Source organism: Halichoeres trimaculatus, unplaced genomic scaffold (genome assembly GCF_033239565.1).
Source record: "Halichoeres trimaculatus isolate MK-OKI-2021-1 unplaced genomic scaffold, fHalTri1.1 fHalTri1_scaffold_16, whole genome shotgun sequence".
NCBI classification, from domain to species: domain Eukaryota; kingdom Metazoa; phylum Chordata; class Actinopteri; order Labriformes; family Labridae; genus Halichoeres; species Halichoeres trimaculatus.
The window spans coordinates 30,570,434-30,582,205 of record NW_027437194.1 but is presented as its reverse complement, the minus strand read 5'-3'; the positions used below and the strand labels follow the sequence as shown (position 1 = coordinate 30,582,205).

The window sequence follows — 11,772 nt, the reverse complement described above, 5'->3', positions numbered from 1 at the left end:
CCTTATAAGTTAAACAAACGTGACAGTAGATTCATTTAGATTAATGCAGGTCACATAATTTAAACAGAAATACTATAAACAACATCAAGCTACATGTAGATGTGTGACCTCCTCATTCTAGAGGTTCCTAATCATTAGAGAGAAGAGATATGAATTGAGAGGGCGGGTATTATTATAATTAATAATAATTAATATAACTTATGATGTCACAAATTGAGTTAGACTTCATTTTATCAGACACAAAACAGGACTAGGACTATTGAACATTCAGTAGATATATGAATAATAATAAAAACATGGAAAAAAGAAAACAAATGCAAAATCACATGAATTTACTTTAATGGAAATAAATATTAACCAATATTTTACACCACACTTTGCTCTATGTTCATTGTTTGCACTTGCCCATGATTATTTGTACCAGTTCTTATTGTAAGAAATACAGCTTTGAAAGTTGACATATGAGGGTTATCATGAAACTTACACTGACGACAACACAGACAGCAGGTGAGGATACATGATCACAGACTGTGTTAGAGTTACAAACAGGAACTCATTCATTACATCACGGTAAGGTGCCCCTGCCTGGAGAAGCTGCCCCCTCAGGCTGTGGGTGTACGGGGTCGTCCAGTGGGAGGTGCGCCTCCCTCACAGGGGTAGCGAGGCTTTTCAAGGATGGATGTGACCACTGGCACGTGCTGTTTCTCCCACTCCCCCTGGAGAGAGAGACATTAAAAGCTGGGGTCAGCTAAACAAAGAACTGTGCTGTGTCCCTAAAATGTAAAGGGCAGGTCATATTAAGTCTTAACAAATTTATCTCTGAAAGAAATGTGGAACTTGCACGAGAGGGAGTTTTTTTAAATGGACTTGGATGTATTTTAATGGGTCAGATTTGAGACTGTGAAGTGGTAGTTTACTTCTTTTTAACAAGGTCCACTTCCCCAGCTGGAGTGTTTTTGTGTGAAATGATTCATATCAGATCAGTGTTGTGCCAGTTAAACTGTCAGTTTTGTTCAGCCTTAAAATATTGACAATAATTTCTGCATGCACTGGAAATGAATGAACTCTAGCTGGTACCAATACTGCTCTCATGTCAGTGAATGACTGGACACTGTGAAAGCACAAACAAAGCACACTGGTTAGTTTCCACCGCGCACATGCAGGTTTTTGATATCAAGACATCTCCAACAAAGCCCAAGTTTCAGCTTCCTCACAGATGTCCTAACATTTCCCCGAAGAGTTTCCTGATATTTGGGTTAATCCATCTTGTACTCGACACATTGCAGGTTTCCAGTGCTGGAAGAAGCAAAGCAGCCCCAGAACAGTCTAGATCTATATCTAATTCATTTTATGGTTAGATTATTTTGAGTACAACTTCCTAATGAAATTAACTTTGGCAGCTGATTGGCTGATTCTTCATACACTGATAGAGTGGGATTCTCATAAAACGTAGTTGTAATCATAGACTGTAAAAAAAAAAAAAAAAAAAAAATGAAGCTCATCTTGCTCGGCTCGAAGTAAGGTCACCACAAAAACTGCTCCCCCTGGTGGCTGGTTGCACTGTAGGTAAAAAAATTCCATCTGTCCAGTCATTCCAGATGGGCTGTGATTAAACTTTAAAAAATGGTGATTTGATGATATTATTGGGCTGCCTCATATTCAACTCCTCTTTTTTGTCAAAATTTTGTTTTTATCAATTATTAGCAGTGTTTTGCAAATTACTTTGAAAAAGTAACTAGTTATTGTTACTCGTTGCTGTACAAAAAAAGTAAATAAATTAGTAAATGAAATACTCCTTCATAAATGTAATTCTTGTGATACTTTTTTGAAAAACCTTCAATTTTGCAAAATAATTCAGTTTTAGGTACACCAGTTTGAACCCCACAGACAGCTCATTTCTCCACATTAACTCTTATTTCTAAGTCTGGTCCTGATTATATTTCTTCAAGTCAAATCAAGTCAGCTACTTGTGCCTTACATTCAAACCTGGAAAAGCATCCACCCCTCTCCCTGGAGTTGGTTTGATCCAAAGACGCTGCAGGAGATCCTCTCTGACTGCAGGTTACACAGACACACACAGGTAGCTGTGTGATATTTGTTGCTGAAAAGTTGACTTTAGTATCAGCTCTTTGTTAAAGACGTGTCAACATGATTGTTCTCATCATTACTTGTGTGTCTGACGCTTTTCCCACATTTTATTTACAGCTCTTCTGTCTCTCTGGCTGAATGAGTCAGGTCGGATACACAGTAACACGCCTCACTTCACAGGCGGTAATGGCATTGTAACATTTGAAGTAGTAATTAATTAGATTACCCATTACTAGAAAAAGTAAAAGTATTAGTAACAGTGCTAGTTTTATCCCATTTTTTCTCCCAGCACTGGTTATTAGAGGTTAAAAACAAGTTTTTACATCACGTTTAACAATGATTGACAGCTGCTGTCCTTGTGTATATTTTCCAGGGATAGTGAGATATGTCAGGAGGGAGGGCAAAGAAGAGATTAGACTCTCAAAAGAAAAAAAGTATATCTGATTTTTATCACCTGGCTCCACTAAGATTCCCTCATAGCCTCAACTGCTAAGACTCTGGCTGCACAACAGCGGCACCTGTGACGGGGTATCATGGCTTCAAAACTGTACAATGGTAAATAGTGGAGCCACGCTGTCCACTCTATATAAAGTCTATGGTTGTAATTAATAAATAACCTGCATCTGTTTAGAGCAACGCTGCTGACCATGAGCAGGAATGATTGAGAACCATTTTTCTGAATACTACAAGGACCAAACACTGTAAAAACCTCACTGTGGGCCTCTTTGTTTGTATTTTTAGTTTTTGTGATGATGTCTCCAAAATGATCTTGAATGTCTTTGACCTGCCCTCAAGAGATGAAACGACAGGTGGAATTTATGGAACCAGCTTGAGTAAAAGCCCACACATTGTGATTCAAGTTTATGTAGCAGATGAAATGAAGACCCTCAGCGGCATCTTTACATGTGCAAAAACTTCAAGCGGTGCGTCTCTTTTCGTTGGCCTCCTCCTGATGTTTGAAATATACGCAGATTTCCAAATCTAGTTCGGCATATTTCATAATCTTGTTCTGCCCCTGGTGGTGCTCTTGATGTCTCAATCCAAACATCAAATCTTTTTCATGTTGGTGGGTCTGACACAACTGAAAGAGTAACAAGGTCCCTGCATCACTTGATTTACAAGCTCTGATCCAAAAAGCGTCTGTGTCTGTCTAACCCTAACACGATATGAAGCTTTCCATTCAGCTGGTCTGACTGTCTGCTGTCCAACTGTTATCTGCCTGTAAGCGGTTTGAACTTGTGGCTTGGCAGGCGAGTATAGGCATGCATGTGACGCAGGAGGACTTACAGGAAAGAGGCGTGCAGTGGACTGGTTGCAGTGCATGGAGATGGGCGCTGTGTTGTAAAGAGAGTCCAGCACCTCTCCGGCGAAGGCGTCCCAGTGCAGCTGAGAATACTGCTCAGTCACACCAACCTCTCCGCACACACACCGGTCATTTCCATGAAACCTGGAGAGGAGAGAGGAGAGGAGGAAAGGTTGACAGAAAGTCGATAAACGAAGGAGGCAGAGTGAGATTGGGAAAGGGGGATGAGATTGGAAAAAGAAAGCAGAAAGAACTGTTGGTAGATCAGTTAAAGGACAAAGAAGTGGGATTTTAAGATTAAAAGAAGTAATCACTGTGGCTCCCAGAGTGAAGGATGCTGGGAGAAAAGGATGAATGCTGAAATCCAAAAAGTGCTGGGTCACACTGGAGATGAAGAGAGAGAATCAAAAAGAAAGAAAGGGAATGAAGGACAAGCAGAACATGCAAATGATTTGAAGGATTGACGGCACGTGTGCAACCTGTTAATGAAGTTAAAGTATTTCTGAAGGTACTCCGGGTCCACGTGGCTCTTACACAGCTCCAGCTTGGTGCGAGGGTAGTAGTGAATGTAGTTAACACACATCTCCTCCATTATACCAAAACCTCCCTGAGGAAAAGAAGAGATTTGGGTGGAGGAGGCAATGGATAGACAGTACAAAGAGCAGATGTAGGTATTAGAGGAGGGAGAGATGGGAGGATTAGGAGGAAGGATGAGTTTGAAGGAGAAAGATGGAGAGAGGGGAGGAGATTAAAAAAAGGCAACACTCAAGGATGTATTCAGCTGTTGTTGTCAGTGCTCAGGGTGAACTCCTGGAAAATAAAAACAGTGGTAGAAACTGTGGTGTTTGCTGCTCACCACGGTTGGCTTGCTCCTGTCTTCTGTGTTATACGTACACTTTGTAATGAGGACGTCACCCTGCAGAAGCAAACACACATTTCTGGTTTAACACTGGAAAAGTGGGCCTCATTCATCTACATCTTTTTTTCCCCTAAAGCTGACACTATCATGTCTGTATAGTTTCTTTCTTGTCTGCACATTATGTCATGCTTTTATTTTGAAATCACTAACCCCTGTCTCTGTTTTTGATATGCTCCTGTCTGCCCTGCCCCGTCTGGTCACACCTGCTCCTTGATTGTTCCTCCCCACCTGTTTCCTATTACCCTGATTGCCTCTTGTAATTAATCTCATGTCTCTCACTGTCTTGTTGCCAGTTTGTCGCACTTCTCAGTCTTTGTTCCAGCCATAGTTATTGTCTTGTCGTGTACTGAATCCTGCCTGCCTGTTTGAACCTTGTTTTTTTGCCTCTCGTCTGTCTGTACCTCTGCCTGTTTGGATTACCTCACTAGCCATGTGTACATGGACCCAAATATTCCACTTGCATTCGGTTTATTTGCTCAAATGGAAAGAATTTAACCTTTGTATACACCTCATTCTGAAAGAAAAGTGCCAATCCGAATGGACATTTAATCGGTTTCACAGGGGTGGAATATTCCTTTCCCCAAACCGATTGAGGTATCATGTATCCAATCAAACAGAAAGTTGTCGGGGTACGTTCTTTCAGCACATACTCAGATATGACGTAAGACACAACTAGAGACATTCCTCAACTTTAAAAATGGCGGCGAGCCGTCAGCACTGGACTGCTGCGGAAAGTTTGTTTTTGATCCAAACTTTGAAAGAAATGAACATAATTTCAAGATTGAACGGACGAAAAACTCGCAATACGGAGTATTGCAACACCGTGATAAACAAACTATCGTCTCCCAGCTTTGATAAATCTCGTGATGTTTACGTTTTTCTGCGCATGCCCCATTGACTATTCTGTTTTATTTCAGCGCCGCATGTAGACCAGAGATTGGAATATTCCTTTTCATGTATACTATTTTTTTCAGAAAAGTCATTCAGACAGATTCCATTCGGAAAGACGGAAAATTCCTCATGTAACCGTGGCTTCTGTGTACCGACCTTGTTTGGACTCAAACCTTTTGCCTTTGAAGTCTGATTTTGGGTGTCCTGCATTTGTGTCCACCTTCTGACTTAAAGTTCATGACAGACACTCCTCCAATGACCATATAAGGGCATGAGACTGTAAAACCCTTCAGAACAGTTTAGCCCTGGACTGCAGGTTGCGCTTCAGGACGTCAAACATTAACAGGTTGATTTTTTTCACATTATATAGCAGTGTCAGTATATCAAATAAGAACTATAAAACTGTTGTGAGGATTTTTGGGGTTTGAATGGCTAACATGGTCTCACCCCTACCAGTGCAGGAGGCAGGAGGCATGTTGTGGCAGTTAAAGTCCTATAGAAAGCTGCACAGTTTTTTTTTCTCTTGTTAATAAGGTTGACCTGTAATTGATCATGTGTGTAAACTATTTCACTTTATTTTATCTTCTTTAATTTCTATTTATTTTAATTTGAATATCTTTCTGTTTGAGTTTTCTTTTGCTTTCATTCATTCATCCATTCATTCATTTTCCATACTGCTATCCAGTTTAGGATTTCTTTTGTTTTCAATGTCTATAATGTTTGCTAGTACACAAGTAGAAAAGCTTGATTAAAAAAATGTATGCAGTGAAATTTCAATGAACTTTTAGCTTTTGTAGCTTCCGAAGAAGTATTAGAAGGAATCATTTCGACTAGTTTCATCGCCAGCTAAAAATCTCCTCACAGAAGCTTTAAAAGGGAATTTGCATCTCAAATACACCAGATACGTCTGCAGTACGACTGTTCTGCTGTGTGTTGACTGCAATTGTAAACTCACACTGGCTGCGTGTTCAGTCCAACAAGCTGTATGACTGACAGGCAGCTGGAGTCACAGAATGAGGAGTTCCTGCTCTTCCCACTCCATTGATAAGTCTCTCTTCATTCATGTTGGACTGTAAAACCTCAAACCTGTTGACTCCTGGTCTGTTTGTTTCTGTAGTTAAGCTAAATACTGTCTGGTTTTAAAACGGTTTGTTTTATTCTGAAAGTTACTGGATGTTTTCAGGTACTTTCTGTGCATTACTTCCTGTCCCACTCAATCTTCTTCAGCTGAATTGTCGTGTCATAGCTTTGGCATCCAGCAAAAATGCCAGTGCTGTGACAGACCTGGTGGAGACATACCTGTGTATTTCAGCCATTATACTTCCCTATATCATTTTTTCTATTTAAAACATGGACATACAGTAACAATGCCTGGTTTCCATACTAAATATGTGCAGATTTCTAAACCACTAAATGTGTATTTGTTGTAGGAATTCCTGAATCTGTCTGTAAACTGCTCAGAATGGATTGTTCTAAATATAGAACGAGATCTTCACGAGATCTTTGCTAGATCTTCACAAGGCTTTCTGAAACGATAAAGTCAACTTATAAGTATCTCCTAACTGGCTCATAACCTGTTCAGGGATAGGCCTCAATCACCAAGGTCTGCCCATAGCTCTGCCCTCAACAGGCCAATCAGAATGAAGGGGGTTTGTGTAGAACATGGCATTAAAGAGACAGAAGCTAAAATGGGTGTTTCAGTCAGAGGCTGAAATAATAACACCTGTGTGAAAAAACAAAGAGTATTTTTTTTCTTCTAAGCTGTGAATCATCTTGTGCTACTACCAGGGGGACAGAATGTGAAGCCTAAAAAATACAATACCCCCTCTTTAAGGAAAACATCATTTTACACTGTCAGCACTCAATTGTGAGTCAGTTTGATCCACAGTATTCTTAGATGTTCTTCATGAACACATCTTAGACAGGAAAAACATTGGTGTCTGGTTTGTTGGTATCTTTTTGAAAATGCATCATGGGGTATGAGGAAGACGTCTCTACTAAAGGACAGTTTGTGAACAAGGCCCAGCACAGCTCACCTACCCCAAACTAGTCATTAAAAAGAGACAATATTTTTTTAGATACAAGCTTTGAAGAGCTCACATTCTGCTTTTGACTCGCCTGTCTTTGGAGAACTTCCCATCACAGCGCTGATTTAACAGCCTGTCCCTGTTTCCCCCCACAGGAGCACCTTACACAGCAGTCAGGTGCTCTAATTTAATACTTTAAATGCAAAAGAGGGAAAAGGAACATCTGGGGCACTTCCATTCAGACGGAGACCGCTGAGCATGCAGAATAATGAAAGTCCCTTCTTGTCAGGGAGTAAAATCTGCAGAGTGAGACACAGCGACAGTCTTTGGTTGATTTAGATGCAGGTGCAGGGATCAGCACAGTACTTACAGGTAAGACGTTGGTCATTTTGTGTAGGACCCGAATTGTCTGTAAAGAAAAGCAGAAAAAGACAGAAGCAGATTTTAAAGAGAGGCTCCAACAGTAAACCTTTAAATGCACTGCTCATAAAAAGGGGGACATATGATAATCACAGTGTAACTCCAAGTCATTCACACTTCTGGGATATCAACCTGTCAACCTCTCAACCAGGAAATACCAGGAGACAGGCCAGTACACCAGGAGATGGACAACAACCCAACAGCAGGACAGCTATCTGCTTCTTGCACCACCAGAGCCCTAGAAAACCACCTCCAGTAGCAGGGGTGTATTTAGCCATTTGGGGGCCCAAGGCAAACCCAGTCAATGGGGCCCTCCATGTCCTTGTAACTCATCTTCCTCAGAGCTAGACTGGCCTTCTCTGGATCCACTGTCTCTTTCCCAGAATCAAGGCATGAGACAGTGCTAATCTTGTACATGGTAACTTAACACAACTAAATGCATTTCCTCAAGTTCTGTACTTTAGTTTGATTTTGAAAAAAGTGAATCCATAATTTAGTCCACTTTGTCCTGGATTTGAAATCTTTTATGATCAATTGACAGCTTATTTGTCCCACAGTGGGGAATTTACAGAGTAACAGTAACAAGCAAGAAAGTATGAAGTGACAAACATTACAACAGGTAAATATTGAAAAAATAATAATTTAGTAAAGAAAAAATATGTAAATATCAAGCACAACATAAAACTGAAAATCTACTGAAAGAGGTGATATTTACAGTTACCATACTTTTTGGTACTATTATTTTAAAGTTAATGTATTTTTATTTGACCCCCTGTCCAGTGAGTTATGTTTCCAAAAAAGAGATTTTGTACAATAATGTTTATCACCAACTCAAAAAGTTTGATTTAGAGAAAATGATCCTGTTTCCTGGGCGAGATAAAGTCCTTAAAATCCTAAAAGTCTGATATGTTTATCTCAGATCTCAGAGCAAAATTGCTTTTATTTCCAACATGGTTGAAAATAAGAAAAAACGGGGAAACAGTGTTTTTTTCCCACTTTCTTCCTGAATCAAATTTTCAGATGTGTTGTAACATGGAATAGCCCATTGAATAAGAAGGGAGGGGGAGTACCCAAAACAATCATTAAAGATGAAGCCTTTTGATGTGTTTTGAAGCATGTGAAGTAAGATTTAGAAAAAAAGAAATGCTTTCAATTGAAGAGAACTTCATAAATCAGTTTTTAAGAGATGCTTTGGGGGCCCCTGGGAATCTTGGGGCCCCTGGCAACTGCCTGTGTTTGCTTAATTGTAGCTACGCCCCTGTCCAGCAGACCGCCAGTGTACATGAAACAGACTCCATGAGGGTGGTCTGAGTGCCAGGCGTCCTCATGGGGGACCTGTGTTCAAAGCCAAACACCGTGCAGGCCCATGGCAGATTTACCATTGGTGCCCTGTGCTCTTCACGGATGAGAACAGGTTCACACATGTGTCATAGTCTGGAGACGCCATGGAGAACATTCTGCTGCTTGCAACATCCTCAGTGGGTCAGTGATGGTTTGGGGAGGCATTTCATTGGAGAGCTGCACAGAGGTAGTTTGACTGGGCCAGGATGAGATCCTCAGACCATCTGCTGGTGCAGTGGGCCCTGGGTTCCTTCTGATGCATGACAATGTGCCATGCAAAGCCTGTTCAAAGAGTGGTTAGCGTGGCTCTGCCATTTACCATTGTACGGCTTTGAAGCCCCCGTCACAGGCGCCGCCATTGGTAGCAGTTCAGCAGCCAGAGTCTGCACTGTAGAGGCTAGAGGGACTTAGAGAGAATCTGGTTGGAGCCCAGTGTCAAAAATAATAATGAATAAAAAAAAATAAATCTTTTTCAGGGAGTCTGATCACTTCTTGGCTCTACCTCCCGACATATATTACAATCCGCTCAAAAAATACACAAGAATGGCTGCTGTCAATCGTCGTTAAAGATTATGTAGGCCTTGATTTTAACTTCAATAACTACTTAAAATGAACTTTACAGAAAAAAAGAGGACGTGAGAAATGTTTCTACAAGGTGTATTAATTTTTTAGAGTTTGAACACAGTACATCTGGAATGACTGGAAAGCTGGATTTTTTTTTACCTATACTGCGGCCAGTCACCAGGGGGAGCAGTTTTTGTGGTGACCTCACTTTAAGCCAAGCAAGATGACATCCATTTTTTTTACAGTCTATGGTGAAGCCTTATGTAGCTTGAGTGCTTCCCCACAACAAAGCCATTGATATGGACTGGCCTATCCATTTCCAGACATGAATCCAATGGAGCACCTCTTGGAAACCGGTCTCATTTCATCCACCAACACCACGTTGCATCAAAGACTGTTCAGGAGTTCATTGATGCCCTGATTCAGGTCCAGGAGGAGATCCCAGAGAAGAACATCCATCTTGTCTTCAGGAGCATGGCCATAGAGTCATGTGGAGGCCACACACACACACACACACACACACACACACACACTGCAGAGCCTCATTTTGGATCATCTTAGGGAGTTTCCACAGACTTTGGATCAGCCTGTGATCTGATTGTTCCACTTTATTTTAATCTCCTTTGATCAATCTAATGTTATTTTGCTCTCAAAGCATTTCACTTGATAAGGAATAAAGATTTTCAACTGGAATATTTCACTAATTGAGCTCTAGGATGAGTTGTTTAAGTGTTTGCTTTATTTTATTCTATACAGAAGAGTGCTGACTGAAAGAGTTATCAAAGGTTTAAGCAGACTCCTCTTACCTGTGCAGATGTTTTCACTGTATCTCATCCTTACGCTTTAATTTCAAGCATCATTAGACAAATTTATAACAAGCCCAGGAAGTTGAAGCCTCTTATTGTTGACATGTTTCTCTGCTGTTGTTCACTGAGGTTGTGAAGTGCTTCGTAAGTCTGGCCCAGGCTTGTTTGATAAAGTTTTCATTTTGCTTAATGAGGCTGCAGGGTTCAAAACAACAGCCTCAAACAGGTACGTTAAGATTATTCTGACATCAACAGCAGCTGGAGGTGTTATCAGGACGTCTGGCAGATGTCTTTTGTTCTGCTTAAGTGTGTGTGTGTGTGTGTGTGTGTGTGTGTGTGTGTGTGTGTGTGTGTGTGTGTGTGTGTGTGTGTGTGTGTGTGTGTGTGTGTACCTGCCTGAGGAAACTGTGGGTAAAAAACAATGAGCAGATGTTGTCTGATGTCTGGCAACAGTTTTTGTGTTGTCACTCTGGACTCAGCGAAAAGTGACAGCTGTACCAAAGAAGGGCAATAACTTTTTCTAATAATGAGAACTGCTTGGATAAAAGCTGGAGTCATTATTGATTTGATCCAGGCTGTGTAAAGGGATTATTTTTGATCAACAACAGAAGATGTGCACAACTTGAGTGCAGGAGCACTGCAGAGTATAATGGTTTGTCAACCAACATGGAAGAGTTAACCACCAAAAAATTCATTTTTTAACTTAATATCATCATTTTGATGGACAGTAAACAGCTCCCAGGTTTGTGAAGTAGCAGTGAGTAGACAGAAGAGATCAACAAGTAGACAGATAGAAGGTGGACAGAATTTTTTAGAGGACAAATCCAGTGTGTACCCAGAGAGGAATTTAAAAATGCTGTAAGGAGGATCCAATTTAATTGCTCTCCCTCACCACCTTGTGGCCGGGAGTCTCCGCACACTGTCGTAAATTACTTTTAGCGAGGTGTGTGTTGTTTGTGGAATTAAATGGAGATCGGAACAAAACAAATTTTCTTTGTTCAAGTCAACTTTTTACTTGATACTTGATACGACGCGCTGAGGTAAGGTATCAGCACAGTTATGTAGCTCCACAGTTTTAAACGTGGCATCACACAAACTTTGTAGCAGCTGGCTATGTTAGCCTGGCATTTCTGTAGGCTAACATGACGACAAGTAAACACTGTCAGTATGTTTGGAGTGAAGTAGCTGTCTATATTTAGCTCAGCTGGCAGCCTGGTGCTCTAAGACATGTCTGTAATGTATAACATTAGTGAATCCTAGTTATGTCCTGCCAGTTATCTACCAATCAGAGCTAACGTAACCTCACGCTTCATTTTATTGATAGACTCTCAAGTTTGAACAGACCACTGCAGAATAACTGCTGACTGTGGGTTGGAGTCAACATTAGCACAAACAGTTTAACCACTGTACTAT

General features: G+C 40.8%; 1 protein-coding gene across 1 annotated transcript in view; it reads right to left on the bottom strand.

The window, feature by feature from the left end:
- Positions 1 to 384: 384 nt before the first annotated feature.
- The window catches only part of dbh (dopamine beta-hydroxylase (dopamine beta-monooxygenase)), a 42,240-nt gene continuing 30,852 nt past the window's right edge, over positions 385 to 11,772 (bottom strand). Inside the window, exons 8-12 of the mRNA XM_074690662.1 lie at positions 7,599 to 7,637; positions 4,248 to 4,307; positions 3,871 to 3,998; positions 3,376 to 3,535; positions 385 to 716 (exon numbers count right to left, since the gene is read on the bottom strand). Of these exons, the coding sequence (XP_074546763.1) occupies positions 603 to 716; positions 3,376 to 3,535; positions 3,871 to 3,998; positions 4,248 to 4,307; positions 7,599 to 7,637 (501 nt within the window). The 3' untranslated portion in view covers positions 385 to 602. The remainder of the gene's footprint in view (positions 717 to 3,375; positions 3,536 to 3,870; positions 3,999 to 4,247; positions 4,308 to 7,598; positions 7,638 to 11,772) is intronic.